General features: G+C 47.4%; 1 protein-coding gene across 8 annotated transcripts in view; it reads left to right on the forward strand.

Annotated features, from left to right (window-relative positions):
• The window catches only part of SBF1 (SET binding factor 1), a 421,239-nt gene that overhangs the window by 332,944 nt on the left and 67,510 nt on the right, over positions 1–20,785 (forward strand). For 4 of the 8 annotated variants that reach the window (XM_063926653.1, XM_063926656.1, XM_063926657.1 and 1 more), the window contains 7 exons: positions 1,769–1,846; positions 2,501–2,557; positions 2,871–3,052; positions 18,481–18,657; positions 18,827–18,928; positions 20,108–20,293; positions 20,530–20,656. In XM_063926653.1, the coding sequence (XP_063782723.1) occupies positions 1,769–1,846; positions 2,501–2,557; positions 2,871–3,052; positions 18,481–18,657; positions 18,827–18,928; positions 20,108–20,293; positions 20,530–20,656 (909 nt within the window). The remainder of the gene's footprint in view (positions 1–1,768; positions 1,847–2,500; positions 2,558–2,870; positions 3,053–18,480; positions 18,658–18,826; positions 18,929–20,107; positions 20,294–20,529; positions 20,657–20,785) is intronic. The other 4 variants (XM_063926655.1, XM_063926658.1, XM_063926660.1 and 1 more) reach the window with 2 other exon arrangements.

Genomic DNA, 20,785 nt, shown 5'->3' on the forward strand with positions numbered 1-20,785 from the left:
TCCGAGCTTTACGGATATACGTACAGGTTACGTCGTCTTTCAGAAAGTCGGACCATTTGTTTGTTCTTTATGATGGGCCAAAGAAGGGTTGGCCGGCCTCTAAGCAGACTTTGTCCAGATGGATTAGACTTGCCATTCGGCAGGCTTATATTTCCTGTGGCAAACAGGTTCCGGTTCAGACGGGTGCTCATACTACCCGATCAGTGGGTGCCTCGTGGGCGGCTGCCAGGGGTGCTTCCACTACTCAACTTTGCAGAGCGGCGACGTGGTCTTCAGCCCACACGTTCGCGAGATTTTACAAGTTTGATACTTTTGCAGGCCACCGACAGCACTCCCTCCGTGGGGGAAAACTTTGGGACGTCCCCTACTGTATAGGACTCCAGTGTCCCCTAGTGGATGAAAGAGAAAAGAGGATTTTGGTACTTACCGATAAATCCATTTCTCTGAATCCTCTAGGGGACACTGGACGCCCGCCTCGGTGCTGTCAACCTGCTGTGTTACAAGTTCTTGTTTTAATCAGTTCGTGCAAACAGCGTTAGTTATTCGGTTAAGAGTTCTTGGCCGCTGTTTGATATGTTGTACGGTTCGGTTCCTCGCCATGGGCTATAGTGTCATGTCCTATTCTCTCAGTCACATTTTTCAAACTGAGGGAGGAGGGATGTGAAGGGGGAGAAGCTGGCTGTGCAGACAATGCTAATTTAAGATTGTGCCACACCTCCGGTTCAAGGCTTCACACCCCTACTGTATAGGACTCCAGTGTCCCCTAGAGGATTCGGAGAAATGGATTTATCGGTAAGTACCAAAATCCTCTTTTTTCTCTTCCTTGTATTCTTAGCGAATAGCTTCAAAGCATATCTGTCACCCTAAAGATGATCTTCAGTTTTGGGTATAGTTTGATGACCATTTATTAGGCACTCTTACTTCCCTGTCACTCTCCGTACACCAGATCCTGCAGTATACCTGATGGGTGTAATGATTCCATGTGGCACTCCAGCTTCCCCTTCCACTCACTCTATATATGTAATAAGCTGAGTATCTTATTCACACCTTTCTCCACTAACTTTTCCCTTCTGCTGCTTATAAAGTTCACGTGAGAAAGGGCATAGAGTCCTGCTTAACTTGATTCAAGCAGGTCAGGTTCAAAAGAAGGCTATAGAAATGTGGCGGTGGCCATTCTGGTAAATGCTTTAAAAATAGTGTGGAGAGGAAGTGAGATTTATTGGGGGGGTTTTGTGTCCTCAAACTCCGCACAATTTATTGAAATTCTGTTGTTATGGCATTATGCTTAAAACAGATTTTGGAACAGACGACATGTAGCTCTATTACACTGACTGTGTGTTACAGCTTGGTGGGTTTTTATAAATTCACCTTTTTACGTGTCTGAATACAATTGACCATCTTATGTCCTAGTGTTAGTGTTCATTAGTGACTATGCTGAGGCATGTGCATGCTCCGGTTGATGGGAAGTTTTCCAGCTGTTCAGGCTTAAACCTCTGATTTCCTGTAAATGCTCATTTAGGATTGATAGGTTCTTCACCTAAATTGTGCCAGAGGCATTTGTGCCTCTATCTGTGCTATGAATGCTGGATTATCAAATGTGCATGGCAAATCTGTTTTTATCCTCGCTTGGCTGAGGATTCTCCAATATGTGGTTTGAGGCCTTGCTATATTGAATAAATGGCCTTGTACATACAAGATATTAGCAGTAGGTGTTGAGTATTCTTGATGAGAGGTGTGCAAGGTATATAAGTTGGTATTTCTGCTGCAGATTCTTCAGACAAGCGACAACCCAAGCTTGGTTCATTGATGAAGCAGGTGATGGGAGGGAAGGAGGACATTCGAGGAGGTAGGCTCCCTACTTATCTCAGTGTATAGTTATGGACGTATATAATGTTTTGGGATTATTGTATATAATCTGTCTGACCCGTGTGGCAATTTGAGTTTTGTGAGCTGTGTACTATGTTTGGAGATGTTATAATATTGATAGAAAACAGCTGTATATGATTATTCATCTGTAACAGATTTAAGACCTCATTCTCACATTTTTTATTCCAGTACTGTTACAGTTTCATAATCTTCCTGTGCAGATCTCAGTTTACATTGACTTCCTCACCCATCTGCATCTATACATTTCCTAAATCTGTTAGTTTATTATCCTATTATTTCAGTCTTGGATAGATTATCTTATCTATCTTATCGCCCCTCATAATCGTTAAAATCCTCATTCCTGTCTGTCTCTTATGATGATCCATGTCGTCTCAAACACAACCACTCTCAGCTTCATTAGACCACGTGCAGTGGGCAGTGACAGCATTTTACACATACACGTTCAAGATCGGAATTTACTGTTGTGTGCCAGTAGTGTACTACATGGTGTTCTAGTTGTGTCCCACTGTATTCACCTCACACGCCAACAGTTGTTCCCATCTAACACTTGGGACTATACAAAAATTTGGTACATTTCTCCTTCACCCAGTTGCCCCCTCTCTTCTTAAACTAGGTCATTCAGTACGGGGTACTAAGCACCCCGCAGTGAGACGAGGCTATGCTGAGCAAGGTCAGTACACATGTCTTGCTGTATGCACTGGATTGACCAGGCTATGCCAATAAAGTTGACTCTTTCCTTGCCTGTCCCTGTCTGTAACCACAGTACCTAATAACACAGTTCTCCCCTTAGGTTAATAATGCTTAAGCTGTCTGCTTACATTTAACGTCTGCATAGCCCCCTTCCCCTATAGTTTGGTCAGTGTTGAGTTTGCTGTACTTACAGGTAGGCTCTAATAATGTGAATGATTGGTGATTTATCAGTGAAGTAGTTTACAGTACATTTCAGTACCTGTCTCCCTCATTAGCTTTTTTTGCTCATGCAGGCAAATGGGGTAGTATGCGTGGCAGTGGAAGACCTAGTTCCTATGGAATGAACTCGGACGTAGGAACTAGACTGGCTGCAAGAGAGCTTCTGACCCCCCATCAAAATGGCGGACCCTTAGAGAGTTCTCTGACCCCCCGGAGAGCTGCCCTGTACATCATAGGTGACAAGTCCCAGCTTAAAGTGAGTCTGATAAAGCATTCCTGTGGAAAGTTCTCTATTTGTTATTGCTTTCTTTTATTTATCCTGTGTCAAAAGGGCCTCATTTAACGTTAGTAGCAAATCCACCTAAAGGTGCAAATTGACATATGGGCAACAACGGAGTGATGTAAGGACTACAAATGCTTTCTATTATATTTCTCTTTTCACTGTATGGAGTACACTGGATACACTGCAGAATTGAGTGCGGAGCAGGAGCTTTGGCATAAATTTACCTCAGACAGTTCAATGTCCTCCCCATCGTCTGTGTTTCTATGTGCCCACTAGAGCCGAGCACTGCATAAATAACTGCTGCTGTTTTTTGCACTCCACTGTATGTATCTTTAGTGGAATACTCTCTGCCCTTACCCGCATCTGCACAAATGCAGCAGCTGTTGGATGGCTGGAGAGTCATCGACTGTCTGCCAACTCCCAATCTGTCATCATCTTGGAGGGTCTCTAGTACTACTGCTAGAGACCTTGGCCTATGGAGAGGAGAGTTGTGGCTCCTATCTCCCCCTTCCCCCAATGCCAGGGCTTAATGGTCTTGGTATCCAGTACCACTGTTCTGACGGTTTCTCTCACCGAGGTACAGTAAGTCTGTCAGAATTCCAGCATATGCTCTGTAGGTTACTGTGAACGCTGTGTCTATTTGCCAGTCCATTAGCAACTTTTGCCTATGCTTGGCAAATTGCATAATGTTGTCTGGTTTTGCAGTGCACTGCAACTGTTCTTCCTATATCTCTTTATCATTCCTGTTTGTCAGATTAGGTGGAGTCCACCCTAGGCTATGCCTGTGAAGGGTACAGCAGTAATATATTTCTGCAGCGGGGTACACTGGTATTCCACAGGGAATAACATCGGGGTGTAGAGTAGGATCTTGATCCGAGGCACCAACAGGCTAAAAGCTTTGACTGTTCCCAAGATGCTCAGCGCCGCCTCCTCTATAACCCCACCTCCGTGCACAGGAGCTCAGTTTGTAAGTTGGTGCCTGCAGTGCAGGCAGCTAACAGGCAGGGCTGCTCCAGCAGCCCTAAGAAGAGCTATTTTAAAGAAGCTAGAAGACTTCAAGGGCTGCAGCAGAGGCACTCTAGTGCTCGATATCATTCTGATATCTCCTGCTGCAGCTCCATCACCTCCCACAGCGGCGCTGTATACTCCCGCGTCCCTGGTTGCCGGGTACTTACAGCAGAGACTCCGGTTCTTCACCCAGGGCACACATACTAACCGAAGTTCTCCGGGATCGCGTGGCCGCACTAAGGGGAGAGGTAAGAGGATCCCCCAGGCGGGACTTGCTGGAAATCGCGATCCGCCGAGGCCATTAGGAGGTGGGCCGCGCGCGCTGGCGTGGACACTGTGGCAGTACAGGAACCCCACTAGATCACCAGAGCAAGGGCCCCTGTTCGGATTAGGCTATAATCCATTTTATTAAGGCCCGCAGCACCCAGTGGTGAAGTCCAGCAAGGGGATAGGCTCTGGCCTGTAGCCCCTCCCCCAGCCTCTGGGCGCCATTGAGAGTAAATGTTCCCGCCCTGGAGCTGCATCTCTCTGTCTCCCTCACTCCCTGTCAGCGTTTGGGCACCATTACACACAGCTGCGCTGATTCTGGGACTGCTTGGTGATGCCTCCTCTGTAAAGCCGCCTGCATCATCAGCGCTGTGCATTTACAGGACACTTAAGTAGTCTACATGTCGCTTAGACAGTGTTAGTTAAGAACAAGTGCATACTTCAGGGTTATGTAGTACAAGTACCCTGTGATATTCATCCAGTTTTCTCTAACGTCCTAGAGGATGCTGGGACTCCGTAAGGACCATGGGGATAGACGGGCTCCGCAGGAGACATGGGCACTTTAAGAAAGACTTTGACTCGGGTGTGCACTGGCTCCTCCCTCTATGCCCCTCCTCCAGACCTCAGTTTTGATAATGTGCCCAGAGGAGCTGGGTGCATTTCAGGAGCTCTCCTGAGTTTCCTGTAAGAAAGCATTTTTGTTAGGTTTTTTATTTTCAGGGAGCCTGCTGGCAACAGACTCCCTGCATCGAGGGACTGAGGAGAGAGAAACAGACCCACTTCTCTGAGTTTCAGGGCTCTGTTTCTTAGGCTACTGGACACCATTAGCTCTAGAGGGATCGGTACGCAGGTCTCACCCTCACCGTCCGTCCCAGAGCCGCGCCGCCGTCCTCCTCGCAGAGCCAGAAGATTGAAGCCGGGTGAGTATGTGAGGAAAAGATCATCACAGGCGGCAGACGACTTCAGATTCTTCACGGAGGTAATGCACAGCAATGCAGCTGTGCGCCATTGCTCCCATTCACCTCACACACTCCGGTCACTGTAAGGGTGCAGGGCGCAGGGGGGGCGCCCTGGGCAGCAATTTAAACCTCCTATATGGCATATAAGTGTATATACATGTACAGCTGGGCACTGTACATGTATATAGAGAGCCCCCGCCATAATTTGAATTATTTCGAGCAGGACAGAAGCCCGCCGCTGAGGGGGCGGGGCTTCTCCCTCAGCACTCACCAGCGCCATCTTTTCTCCACAGCACCGCTGAGAGGAAGCTCCCCGGACACTCCCCTGCTTGACACACGGTGAAAAAGGGTTTTTAAGTAGAGGGGGGGCACATATTTGGCGCAATACAGATTACAAAGCGCTACTAGGTAAACATACTGTGTTTTTCCTGGGTCATATAGCGCTGGGGTGTGTGCTGGCATACTCCCTCACTGTCTCTCCAAAGGGCCTGGTGGGGAACCTGTCTTCAGAAAAAGGGCTCCCCTGTGTGTGTGCGGTGTGTCGGTACGCGTGTGTCGACATGTCTGAGATTGAAGGCTCATCTAAGGAGGAGGGGGAGTGTATGAATGCTAGGTCTCCGTCAGCAGTGCCGACACCTGACTGGATGGATATGTGGAATGTTTTGAGTGCAAATGTTAATTTACTGCACAAAAGATTAGACAAAGCTGAAGCTGGGTTACAGTCAGGGAGTCAACCCATGCCTGTCCCAATGTCGCCTGGACCTTCGGGGTCTCAGAAGCGCCCTCTATCCCAAATAGCTGACACAGATACCGACACGGACTCAGACTCCAGTGTCGACTACGAAGATGCAAAATTGCAGCCAAGGGTGGCAAAATGTATTCGATATATGATTATTGCTATAAAAGATGTTTTGCATATCACTGAGGAACCCCCTGCCTCTGACACGAGGGTGCACATGTTTAAGGGAAAGAAACCAGAGGTCACCTTTCCTTCCTCACATGAGCTGAACGATTTATGCGAAAAAGCGTGGGAAACTCCAGACAAAAAACTGCAGATTCCCAAAAGGATTCTTATAGCGTATCCTTTCCCGTCACAGGACAGAATACGGTGGGAATCCTCCCCTAGGGTGGACAAAGCTTTAACACGCTTATCAAAAAAGATAGCGCTTCCATCCCAAGATACAGCTACCCTCAAGGATCCTGCTGACTGCAAGCAGGAGGTTACCTTGAAGTATATTTACGCACATTCTGGTACGTTACTCAGACCGGCTATTGCGTCGGCCTGGGTTTGTAGTGCTGTAGCAGCATGGACAGATTCCTTATCAGCAGATATTGAGACTCTTGATAAGGATACCATTTTAATGACCCTAGGGCATATAAAAGATGCTGTCTTATATATGAGAGATGCTCAAAGAGACATTAGTTTACTGGGTTCCAGAATAAACGCTATGTCTATTTCTGCTAGGCGTGGCTTATGGACCCGGCAGTGGACAGGTGATGCCGACTCCAAGAGGCATATGGAGTTGTTGCCTTACAAGGGTGAGGAATTGTTCAGAGAGGGCCTCTCGGATCTCGTCTCCACGGCTACGGCAGGCAAATCAATTTTTTTGCCATATATTCCCTCACAATCTAAGAAAGCGCCTCATTATCAAATGCAGTCCTTTCGTTCCAATAAAAGCAAGAGAGCACGTGGATTGTCCTTTCTTGCCACAGGTAAGGGCAGGGGGAAATAGCTGCACACCACAGCTAGTTCTCAGGAACAGAAGTCCTCCCCGGCCTCTGCTAAATCCACCGCATGACGCTGGAGCTCCCCTGAGGGAGTCAGCTCCTGTGGGGGCACGTCTTCGACTGTTCAGCCACGTCTGGGTCCACTCACAGGTGGATCCATGGGCAATAGAAATTGTTTCCCAGGGTTACAAGCTAGAATTCGAAGAAGTGCCTCCTCGCCGGTTTTTCAAATCGGCCCTACTGAAACAACCCCTGGAAAGGAAGATAGTTTTACAGGCAATTCACAAATTGTGTCTGCAACAAGTGGTGGTAGAGGTTCCCCTGCTTCAAAGAGGACAGGGGTACTACTCAACTCTGTTTGTGGTTCCGAAACCGGACGGTTCGGTCAGACCCATTTTGAATTAAAATCCCTGAACCTTTACTTAAAAAGGTTCAAGTTCAAGATGGAATCGCTCAGGGCGGTCATCGCCAGCCTGGAAGGGGGAGATTTTTTGGTATCTCTGGACATAAAGGAGGCATACCTGCATGTCCCCATATATCCTCCTCATCAGGCGTACCTGAGATTTGCGGTACATGATTGTCATTACCAATTTCAGACGTTGCCGTTTGGGCTTTCCACGGCCCCGAGAATTTTCACCAAGGTAATGGCGGAAATGTTGGTGCTCCTGTGCAAGCAGGGTGTCACAATTATCCCGTACTTGGACGATCTCCTCATAAAAGCGAGATCAAGGGAGAAGTTGCTGAGCAGCGTATCACTTTCACTGAATGTGTTACAGCGACACGGCTGGATTCTCAATATTCCAAAGTCGCAGCTGAATCCTACAACTCGTCTGCCCTTCTTGGGCATGATTCTGGACACAGACCAGAAAAGGGTTTTTCTTCCGGCAGAAAAAGCACAGGAACTCATGACTCTAGTCATGTACTTGTTGAAACCAAAACAAGTGTCAGTACATCATTGCACTCAAGTTCTGGGAAAGATGGTGGCAACATACGAAGCCATTCCATACGGCAGATTCCATGCAAGGACCTTCCAATGGGACCTATTGGACAAATGGTCCGGGTCGTATCTGCAATTGCATCAGAGGATCACCCTGTCCCCCAGGGCCAGAGTATCTCTCCTGTGGTGGCTAAACAGTGCTCACCTTCTAGAGGGCCGCAGGTTCGGCATTCAGGACTGGATCCTGGTGACCACGGAAGCGAGCCTCCGAGGTTGGGGAGCAGTCACACAGGGAAGAAATTTCCAAGGACTTTGGTCAAGTCAAGAGACTTGTCTTCACATCAACATCCAGGAACTAAGGGCCATATACAACGCCCTACGTCAAGCGGAGATCTTACTTCGCAATCGACCAGTTCTGATCCAGTTAGACAACATCACCGCAGTAGCTCATGTAAACCGCCAAGGCGGCACAAGGAGCAGAGTGGCAATGGCGGAAGCCACCAGGATTCTTCGCTGGGCGGAGAATCATGTAAGCATTCTGTCAGCAGAGTTCATTCCGGGAGTGGACAACTGGGAAGCAGACTTCCTCAGCAGACACGATCTGCATCCGGGGGAGTGGGGACTTCATCAGGAAGTCTTCGCGCAGATTGCAAGTCGATGGGGACTACCCCAAATAGACATGATGGCGTCCCGTTTCAACAAAAAGCTACAAAGGTATTGCACCAGGTCAAGAGACCCTCAGGCGGACGCTGTGGACGCCCTAGTGACACCGTGGGTGTTCCAGTCTGTATATGTGTTTCCTCCTCTTCCTCTCATACCCAAGGTGTTGAGGATAATAAGAAAAAGAGGAGTGAGAACAATTCTCATTGTTCCAGATTGGCCACGAAGGACCTGGTATCCGGATCTGCAAGAAATGCTCACAGACGATCCATGGCCTCTTCCTCTAAGACAGGACCTGTTACAACAAGGTCCCTGTCTGTTCCAAGACTTACCGCGGCTTCGTTTGACGGCATGGCGGTTGAACGCCGGATCCTAGCGGAAAAAGGTATTCCGAATGAGGTCATTCCTACGCTAATACAGGCTAGGAAGGACGTGACATCTAAACATTATCACCGAATATGGGGAAAATATGTTTCTTGGTGTGAGGCCAGGAATGCTCCTACGGAAGAATTCCACCTGGGCCGTTTTCTTCACTTCCTACAAACTGGAGTGAATTTGGGCCTAAAATTAGGCTCCATTAAAGTTCAGATCTTGGCCTTATCCATTGTCTTTCAAAAGGAATTGGCCTCATTACCTGAAGTACAGACTTTTGTGAAGGGAGTACTGCATATTCAGCCTCCTTTTGTACATCCGGTGGCGCCTTGGGACCTTAACGTGGTGTTAAGTTTCCTTAAGTCGCATTGGTTTGAACCACTTAAGACAGTGGAGTTGAAATATCTCACCTGGAAGGTGGTCATGTTGTTAGCCTTGGCTTCGGCTAGGCGAGTGTCGGAATTGGCGGCTTTATCACATAAAAGCCCCTATCTGGTTTTCCATATGGATAGAGCGGAATTGCGGACCCGTCCTCAATTCCTGCCTAAGGTGGTCTCATCTTTTCATATGAACCAACCTATTGTGGTGCCTGTGGCTACACGTGACTTGGAGGATTCCGAGTCCCTTGATGTGGTCAGGGCTTTGAAAATTTACGTGGTCAGAACGGCTAGGATCAGAAAAACAGAAGCACTGTTTGTCCTGTATGCAGCCAACAAAGTTGGCGGCCCTGCTTCAAAGCAGACTATTGCTCGCTGGATCTGTAACACGATTCAGCAGGCGCATTCTACGGCAGGATTGCCGTTACCGAAATCGGTTAAAGCCCATTCCACTAGGAAGGTGGGCTCTTCTTGGGCGGCTGCCCGAGGCGTCTCTGCACTACAGCTGTGCCGAGCTGCTACTTGGTCAGGGTCAAACACCTTTGCAAAGTTCTATAAGTTTGATACCCTGGCTGAGGAGGACCTCATGTTTGCTCAATCGGTGCTGCAGAGTCATCCGCACTCTCCCGCCCGTTTGGGAGCTTTGGTATAATCCCCATGGTCCTTACGGAGCCCCAGCATCCTCTAGGACGTTAGAGAAAATAAGATTTTAAACTTACCGGTAAATCTTTTTCTCGTAGTCCGTAGAGGATGCTGGGCGCCCGTCCCAAGTGCGGACTACTTCTGCAAGACTTGTATATAGTTATTGTTTACATAAGGGTTATGTTATAGTTTCATCGGTCTTGGACTGATGCTATGTTGTTTTTTCATACTGTTAACTGGGTAGTATTTCATAAGTTATACGGCGTGATTGGTGTGGCTGGTATGAATCTTGCCCTTGGATTACAAAAATCCTTTCCTTGTACTGTCCGTCTCCTCTGCGCACAGTTTCTCTAACTGAGGTCTGGAGGAGGGGCATAGAGGGAGGAGCCAGTGCACACCCAGAGTCAAAGTCTTTCTTAAAGTGCCCATGTCTCCTGCGGAGCCCGTCTATCCTCATGGTCCTTACGGAGTCCCAGCACCCTCTATGGACTACGAGAAAAAGATTTACCGGTAGGTTTAAAATCTTATTTTTACTGTGCATTGATATATCTGTTTATATACATAGCTTTACTCCGTAATAGTATTGCTAGTCCAGTGAGTTTTATTGTTTGTCATAATTCCTGCATTGTACATGTGACTGTGTGTGTGTGCATATAGCTGCTGGGTGATCTCTACTCTGTGTATCTCACTCCTACTGCTATCCCTATATTCTGTAACCTGAGGAGGCTCTGTGCGTCAGGGTTATTAGATAATATAGGTATTTCACAGGATTCACATATTTTGTATTTTTCTCTGTGTTTTTCAGTCACATTTTACCTCAGAAATCCTCTGTTTGTGCTATCACACTGCATGGGGGGTTTGTGTTAGGTATTTTATCTGCTGATATTGTACTGTGTAGCCCATGGTTTACACTTTCATATTATGTCAGCTATATGGGGCGATGGGTCTGGGGCTGATTCCGCCGTGTGCAGTTATGATGTCCCAGATGCATTTGAGGATAACATGGCTGCGGAGGGTTCAGGTTTGGGGGTTCTGTACCCCCCAGTCAGTTTGTAACAATGGAGGCACATCAGGGCCCGCCTTGGGCTGCCTTTTCTAATTTACTGACTACGCTGGTAACTAGACTCGCGCCCCCTATGGGACCTCCTGTGCCTTATCAGCCGCCTTATATGGTCCCTGCGTTTAATCTCCACTCAGTTACAGCAATTGAATAACTCTTTGGATAAATGTATTCCTGACCCTCGCCCACCTAAGACTAAACCTAAGAAGTCCTCTAAGCGGGCTGTTACTTCCTCTCAATCCACGCATGTTCCAGAAACCTCTTCCGATGAAGATGGCATGTATACTGACCCCACAGACTCTGATCATGACGTTTCTGATGGGGAATCTGTTTCACAGGTGGATTTTCCTCATCTGTTAGAGGCTATCAGGCTCTTTCTTCAGATTGATGATGATCCCGAGCCTGCTACTACATCTAAGAAACCGGACAGGTTCAAACGTCAGAAGGTTACTAAATTGGTTTTACCACATTCTGACCACTTGATTGACATACGTCAGGAATCCTGGGAGAACCCAGGAAAGAAATTCACCCCGCACAAGAAGATGCTAGCAGAATTGAGTAAAAATTGGGAAACGCCACTGCCGGTGGATTCGCAAATCGCTAGGCTGGTGGTGTCATCTGCTCTGCCTGTCACTACTGTCACTTCTCTCAAGGAGCCGACGGATAAGCGCGTGGAGGGCTGCTTAAAAGCTATCTATACCCTCGCAGGGGCTACGCATAGGCCCACCATTGCAGCTAATTGGGCCGCGCAAGCTATTGAGGCGTGGGCTCAGGAAACAGAGGCTGAATTTCCGTCCAATTTTTCTGAACATGCCAGACAGTGTCTCTCTTATATTGTCACGGCATCTCATTACATTAAAGAAGCAGCTTCAGATGCAGGTGTTCTGGAGGCTAAGGCTGCTACTACATCCATTTTGGCTCGCTGAATCCTCTGGTTGCGGTCCTGGTAGGTGGACTTGGACTCTAAGAAAACCCTGGAGGTGCTCCCGTTTAAAGAAAACATCCACTTTGGTGAGGATCTCAACAAGATTGTCGCTGACTTGGCATCTGCTAAGACTGCATGTCTACCTAGTACTACGCCTTCGGCCCCGAAGGCTAAGAGTACTTCCTTTTGTTCCTTTCGCCCTCCAGGAAAGCAAAGGGTCAGGCATACCCGAAACAGTCTCACACTTCCAAAACCACGAAGCCCAAGCCGGCTTCCAAATTTGACAAGCCTGCGGCATGACGGGGCGGGCCTCCCCCTGGGGGATCCCAAGGTGGGAGGCAGACTTCTACAGTTCACCCAGGTATGGTTGAAGACCACTTCAGACGCTTGGGTGTGGGAAGTCGTCACTCACGGATACGCTATATCCTTCAAGACACGTCCCCCTACTCGCTGTTGCCTGACGGAAAATCCCTTTGGCTCAGGTGAGGACAACAACTCTCCGTTTAGTGGTACAATCCCTCCTGGGCACCGGAGAGGTAGTACCGGTGTCTCTGGCTCAGAGGGGCAGGGGGTACTATTCAGTGCTGTTCCTAGTCCCCAAACCGAATGTTTCCTCCTGGCCCATTCTCAATCTCAAATCTTTGAACAAGTTTGTGGGGGTCTCCAAGTTTCGTATGGAGACCCTTCGCTCTATTGTCCTGGCTTTGGAACCAGGGGACTATATGGTATCCCTGGATATACAGGATGCTTACCTGCATATCCCTATTACCATATCACATCAGCAATACTTGCGGTTTGCTATTGGCAATCTCCATTACCAATTCCGGGTCTGACCACGGCTCCGCGAATTTTCACCAAGGTCATGGCAGTTATGACTGCTTAACTCCGCCGTCGGGACATCCAGATCCTGGCCAGTTCCCCAGAAGTTCTCCTCCGTCATTTGGATCTGACTGTCCAGTTTCTGCAAGCCCACGGGTAGCTCATCAACTGGAAAAAAAATCATCCCTGGTCCCTGCCCAGAGCATGGTGCAACTGGGAGCGTTGTTGGACACACACAACCAGAGGTTGTTTTTGTCACAGGAGAAAGTCCTGAAGCTTCAGAACAAGATGCGTTGCTTCCTCTCTCGTCCGCGTGTGTCGATACACTCAGCGATGCAAGTACTAGGCCTCATGGTGTCTGCTTTCGACATGGTGGAGTATGCTCAATTTCATTCCCGCCCTCTGCAGAAACTGATTCTTGCCAAGTGGGATGGCCTGCCTCACCGGATCAGGTCTCACATGATCTCCTTGTCTCCGGAGGTCCATCTGTCACTGACCTGGTGGCTTCAGGACCATCAATTGAGCAGGGGTCATCCCTTCTGGATCTCCAACTGGGTCCTTCTGACGACGGATGCCAGTCTGAGGGGTTGGGGTGTGGTGTTGGAGCAACATTCTCTTCAGGGTAGGTGGACAAGGGAGGAGTCTCTCCTCCTGATAAACATTCTGGAATTGCGGGCAGTGTTCAGTGCTCTGAAACTGGTCTGGCATCTTGTACTGAACAGGCTTGTTCAAGTATTGTCAGACAACGCCACGGTGGCGTCCATAAATCATCAAGGCGGCACTCGAAGCCGCATGGCAATGTTGTAAGTGTCATAGATTCCTCAATGGGCGGAACGCAATCTGCCAGCCATATCGGCAGCGTTCATTTCGGGGGTCCTCAACTGGGAAGCGGACTTCCTCAGTCGTCAGGACGTACACGCCGGAGAATGAAGCCTTCATCCAGAAGTATTTCAACTCCTAGTGGACAAGTGGGGCCTACCAGATGTATACCTGATGGCGTCTCAACACAATCACAAGGTTCCAATCTTCCAATCTTCGGAGCAAGCACAAGGGATCCTCAAGCGGCGTTCGTGGATGCACTAGCAATTCCATGGAACTTTCGGCTGACATACGTGTTCACTCCGGTGTCACTCCTGCCCAGAGTAGTGAGGAAGTTCAAGCAAGAAGGAGGAATCCTTCTTCTAATAGCTGCAGCGTGGCCCAGACTGCAGTGGTTCTCAGACCTGCAGGGTCTCTCGCTAGAGCGTCGAGAGACGGTGTGGCTCTTGAAGCTTCCGTACTGAGGGCCAAAGGATTTTCTGAGGCGGTCATTCAACCGGTCATTCAAACTATTTTGAAGGCCCGTAAGCCGGCTTCTGCTCGGATTTACCATAGGGTCTGGAATTCTTACTTTGCTTGGTGCACATCTAACAATGATGACGTTTACAAGTTTAGTACGACCAAACTTTTTGCCTTCTTACAACAAGGCCTGTACTTGGGCCTTCGGCTGGCCTCCCTCAAGGTTCATATTCCTGCCTTGTCGGTATGGTTTCAGAGAAAATTTGCCACTCTGCCTGATGATCATACCTTCACTCAGGATGTTTTACGGATTCAACCTCCCTATGTTACACCTGTGGCTCCTTGGGATTTGTTGGTGGTTCTGGAGGCTTTGCAAGAGTCTCTGTTTGTACCTCTTGAATCTGCGGACTTTAAGTGGCTTTCCCTCAAGGTCTTGTTTCTGTTGGCTATTGCCACTGCTAGATGGGTATCAGATTTGGGTGCCTTGTCTTGTAGGTCCCCCTATCTGATTTTTCTTCGAACGTGCTCTGGTTATCTACCTAAGGTGGTGTCTTCTTTCCACCTTAACCAGGAGATTGTGGTTCCGGCCTTTGTCTCTCCAGATTTATCCCCCAAAGAGCGGTCTTTGGATGTGGTGCGGGCTCTCCGTATCTATGTGAAGAGAACAGCATCCGTCTGTGGAATCCAGTGTACCTTGCAGAAAGAGATTTAACAAGGGTAAGTTCTTACCATAAATTTCCTTTTTCTAAAGCATCCATAAGGAATATTGGGGGAAACTAGTACGATGGTGTATAGATGGGGTCCAAAGGAGCCGGTGCACTTTAAATTTCTTCAACTGGGTGTGCTGGTTCCTCCCCTCTATGCCCACTCCCACAGGCAGGTTAGAAAAATGTACCCTCAGGAGAGGGTGCACATTTCTGCAGCTCCAGAGAGTTTTCTTCAATTTCTTTTAATCTTTTATTTTTTTCGGTATGCTGTCTGGGCAACAGCATACCTGCACCGTGGGAGTTGGGGGAGGGGGGGGGGGGGCGGGCTGGTCACCGGTCTTACGAGGTGCAGAGCCGCTTCCCCTCTGCAGAACCACCAACCTGAGGGGTTTTGTTCAGCGGGGCACTGCGCCTTGGCTGTCACAGCCGCAGTACGCCGCACACCCCTAACGCTGCCTGAAGGTGACATCAGTGGTGAGTACAAACCGGGGGCTCCGCTAGGGGGCCCCCCCGGTTCAAAGTGCAACTGACCACGGACGCGGCCTACGGGGGTGGGGGTCCCCGCTTTGATCCCCCGTGTAGAACTGGCACTACAGGGCTTGACTAGCATTTGTGTGATGTTTTAAGCTGAAAAGGAGACTTTTGCCAGTATAGTATATGTATGTAACTCCGGTGCCATTGGAGGGGGCAGAGCTACCTCAGAGCGGAACCTGAGGCATTTTGGCGTCTTCCTCTGCTTACTGCAATGGACAGCACACACAGCGCTTCCTAATCCTCAGACACGTTGGATATCTGGTACAGGGTGTAGCAGAGGGGGAGAGCCGCTTGTGCACACTATCCTTAGCCTATTTAGGACATTAATTCTTTGTGTTTACTGTATTATAGAGAGCTGACAGCCTCACTGGGACAGTGCAGCTCAGGGTGTGCTGGTGTCCTCTCTCTCTCTCTCTCTCTCTCTCTCTCTCTCATTCAGTAGGGCAGGCTTGAATTATAACTGTGTGTATGTTATTGTGCTTACTGTGAATATGGGTAAACACAAGCTGTGCAGTGTATGTCACACTAGATTCTCTCAATTATCTAGTGACTCTGTTTCCTGTGAACAATGCAGTCAATCTTCACAAGTCAGTGAAGAGAAATGGGGGAGAGGGTCCAGAGCCCCACTGGTTAGGGTCTCTTAAGACGGTATCCGGACTCCAGATCGACACACCTTAGGTCGACACACCTTAGGTCGTCGACATGGGGAAACGTCGACATGAGTTTTTTTTTTAAAAAAAAAATTCTAACTTTTTCATACTTTATGATCCACGTGGACTACGATTGGGAACAGTAACCTGTGCCGAGCACAGCAAGGCGCCTTGCCCGAAGCATGGCGAGCGAAGCGGTGCACTAATTGGGGTTCCCGGTCTACGAAGAAAACGACACCAAAAAAACATAAAAGACCTTGTTCATGTCGACCTTTTATCCATGTCGCCCTAAGGTGTGTTGACCAATTGGTGTCGACCTAAGGTGTGTCCACCTGGAGTCCCAGATCCCTTAAGACTATAATGTCTGATATGTCTTCCCAGCTCACTGCTATTGTGCAGAAAACTCTGCTGCTGCAACAAGCTGTTGCAGATTTAGCTGCTAGGGCAGATGCACAGCCACCCCCCCCCCCCCCCCCCCTTCCCTCTCACATGCAGGTCCTCAGAAGCGTGGTTTACCTGCTATACTGTCTGATACAGATGATGATATACAGGTTGATGGGGATGACCTGGATCCCGTTAGTGGGGATCCATATGCTGCTCAGGGTATTGAACCCCTCATTTTGGCTATAAGGGATATGTTGAAGCTCCCTCTAGGGGACGCTGCGTGTCAGCAGTCGTTTTTCTTTGTACAAAACAAGCCTAATGTCACTTTCCCTGATTCTACAGAGTTAGATGATTTATTCAAAGAGGCCTGGAAAAATCCAGACAAAAAATTCCAAGTGTTCCGTGAAAGTTTTTGTGCACTTTCCCATATGTTCCTGAAGGTAGAAAATTTTGGAGGAACTGTCTCTCTAAAAAGGTGGTGCTACCCGCCCCGGGCTCCTGTACCTTGAAGGATCCTGGGGATAGGAAGATAGAGACTACACTAAAATCTATATACACAGCAGCCGGTATAGCACAAAGACCGGTCATTGCGGGTTGCTGGATGACCACGTTTCTTGCCCCTTCTGGAAGCTTTGGGACGTCCCCATCATACTAGTTTCCCCCAATATCCCTTATGTATGCTAGAGAAAATAGGATTTTAATACCTACCGGTAAATCCTTTTCTCATAGTCCATAAGGGATATTGGGCACCCGCCTCAGTGCGTTGACTTTTCTGCAGGTTCTTGTTTTCTAGTTACCTGTTCAGCTGTTGCTGCTGTTGTCACCAGCCGTTGCTGGTTGTTCTGTGTTAGTGGTGTGCTGTTCTGTGAATCTCACCACCCTTCGTTATCATGTTCCTTCTCTCATATATGTCCTTTCTCCTTCTGGCACGTTTTTACCTATGACTGCCTATGGGAGGGGGCATAGAGGGGAGTAGCCAGCACACCCAGTTGAAAAAATTCAAAGTGCACTGGCTCCTTTGCACGCCATCTACACCCCATCGTACTAGTTTCCACCAATATCCCTTATGGACTACGAGAAAAGGATTCACCGGTAGGTTTTTAAAATCCTATTTTAGCAGTTCCAGATTCCACTCTGTGGGCATTTCAGAGTGCTATTGTTCACCATGGGAGGTGGGGTCCAGCAGCCACATTTACAGCATAAGGTTTCACCGAGTTGGTTGAACTTGCTTGGGCAAGGAGTATTGCCTGTGCTTGTTTATCTTTTACAGCTGCCACATGTTTTCAGTATCCTCCAAAGGATTCAATAGAAAATGGCATGCTAAATCGTTTTCTCTGAGATGAAAGGTGCACACTGGACATCTACCCTTTATGCTCCGATTTGTGTTTCTGTTTTCCTTGTTAGGATTTTTGTGACTGTTCTTATCATAGAACATTGTATACTCTCCCTCTTTTCTGTCCTTTAAATCCCCTCCTTCACAGAGCAACATGGTTTTGTCATAGTCCAAAATTGCACCTTCTAGTTGGATTTTTCCAGACTTTACATTCAGCTTGTGAGTGGAACTAAAGGTGCATGCGCACTTGCCAATACAGTAAACGAAGTCGCTCATTTTGAGCTTCCTGAGTAACGTCGTTTACTATACCGCGCAGTGTGTATGTTGCGGACGATGAACGATGTGCGGCCCCGCACATCGCTCATCACCACCCTCCCTCGGCTGTGCATGCAGCTCAATTTGGACTATCGTCCATGAGCTGCATGCACGGGCCGGCCGCGGCTGATGCCACAGTGCGATATCGCAGAGTGTGTATGCCCACGTCGGGCGGCCCGGGAGGAGTACACACTAGGCGATGTCGCTCACCGAGCACATCGGCTAGTGTGTACCCAGCTTAACACTTATGTGCAGTATATACCCCCTGGGAAATCTTTGTGTAAGGAGTTCTATGACACCCTTAGCAACCCTTCAGCCAAGCATTTGACTGATGTTTGTTTGTTTATATATCTTTTAACATACTGAGTAAATGTGTATTGGACATTCAGATCATTGATAAATATCCTGTGCTGTTGCATTAACATTCTTATTTTTCCTTTACCCAGGGAGTGAAACAGGACCCACTACAGCAGTGGGAGCTGGTGCCCATTGAGCTGTTTGAAGTCAGGCAAGTTAAGGCTAGTTTCAAGAAACTGATGAAGGCCTGTGTGCCAAGTGCCCCATCCACAGACCCCAGTCTATCATACCTACGCACACTGGAAGACTCTGAGTGGTTTTTACAGGTCTGCCTGATGCACACACTAATTCAGTTTTTTTATTTTCATTTTATATCTCCATATATTTGTTGTTCCGTATCTGCATGTGCCCAACCGGTTCTCCTCCTGATTTCTTACTGTTTTGACCTACTAAAATGATTGCAACGCTCATGGTTTTTTTTATCACTATTCCCAGCTACATAAGCTGCTTCAAGTCTCTGTGCTGGTTGTAGAATTACTGGACAGCGGTTCATCAGTCCTGGTTGGTCTAGAAGATGGATGGGATCTCACTACACAGGTACTGACACACACACACACACACACACACACACACACACACACACACACACACACACACACACACACTAAGTAAGACACGTTACTAACACTACAGAATAGAAACCTGCTGGTCCATACAGATGTATCTTTCAAGTCCGTCCATCACGTGGCAGGACTCTGTAGTGCCAAGCGTCTTTTTTTTGCTATTTTTTTCCACGAAAATGCGCCTTAGAGCAAAATGCAATGCAGTAGGATGCTCGAACAGCTTCTGCTGATTAAAATAATATGCAGCATGCCTATATTCTGTATGTAATTGCGGCTGTATCTGCATCCGAAATGCCACATACATTGTTTTCCAGGAAAACACTGTAGCATAGCATTTTGTATGCAAATACAGTTGCAGTCACACATAGAATAGAGGCATGCTGCCTATCATTTCAATCAGCAGAAGCTGCTCGTGCATCTAAGACGCATTTTCGCAGAACAAAATCGCAAAGAAAGATGCCCAGCACTACCGAGTCACGCGGCACTCATGCGTTTTGTGTAAAGCGACTTATAGCGCACAGGGCAAAGATGTAAGAGGACATATCTTTACTTAATGTTCTGTGATGACATCTTCAGTTGTCCCTATACAGAACACAAGGATGGCTGTTGCTGCTCAGGGAAAAGTAATCTAATCATAGCCTACAGTGAGGTGGTTATTTTTTAGTTTGTTTTTTTACTGTAGGAGACCGAAACCTTGCCAGTAACTGGATTTAATAGTTCTTATAGAAACACTTTATACTTTATACAGAATGGGACATTTCCTAACAAAACAAAATACAGGGCTGCTGGTTGTAAAAATACAATATGGTGTGATTGTTGACGTGCCTCTCTTAAAGTAAACTAGAACATCCTTTATAGGGAATAGTTTGCCTTATTCAAGATCAACTAGGGGTATTTGTGGGGTAAAGATTGAACTTAATTGATTTTTTTTTCCCCTAAATAATCAGATTCACATTTTTCCAATTTGCATCAAGATGGTGTTGATGATTAGTCAACTCTGTTTTCACCCATTCCAAAATATACTGTGTGCAAGGTGTTTTAACTGCTCTGATGTCTATAGCAAAGACCATTCCCCCAATCCCCACATCCTTCGGGTAGTTTGCATCAGATATCTACATGCACTGCATGACTAATATATCCTGCCTTTTCTTAGGTTGTGTGTTTGGTCCAGCTGCTATCTGACCCATATTATCGAACCATTGAGGGATTTCGACTACTCATTGAGAAAGAATGGCTGTCATTTGGTCACAGATTTAGTCATCGTGGAGCGCACACCGCTGCCAGCCAAAGTAACGGAATGACACCTATTTTTTTGCAATTTCTGGACTGTGTGCATCAGGTCAGTGTTTATATAGGACTAGATTTTTAAGAACCTGAGTTGTATGTTTTCTCTAATTGGTGTGGAATATTGCCATCTGCTGTGTCTGTATTTGTCATTACATATTTTTAAATAACTTTGAAACGCTTGTCTCTTATACGTAGTGTTTGAATGCAGTCAGGTACAAGTATTTGGTCTAAGTACAGAAAAACATTAGTAAACGTGAATCTTATTTACCTCTTGTATCAATTATATAGATACACCTGCAGTTCCCCTCTGAGTTTGAGTTTAGTCAGTATTACCTGAAGTTTCTGGCTTATCACTATGTGTCAAACCGGTTCCGCACCTTCTTGTTGGACTCCGACTGTGAGAGGATTGAGAAAGGTAAGAGCTGAGAATACGAGAGATCAAAGACTGAAAAGTTAATGAGAGAGAAATCTACAAGACCATTTTAAGAAATGAGTGGTCCCACATGACCATTACCAAGTGTGAGCCTAGAGACAATTTTTTCAT

This window comes from Pseudophryne corroboree, chromosome 6, assembly GCF_028390025.1.
Source record: "Pseudophryne corroboree isolate aPseCor3 chromosome 6, aPseCor3.hap2, whole genome shotgun sequence".
Taxonomy (NCBI): Eukaryota; Metazoa; Chordata; class Amphibia; order Anura; family Myobatrachidae; genus Pseudophryne; species Pseudophryne corroboree.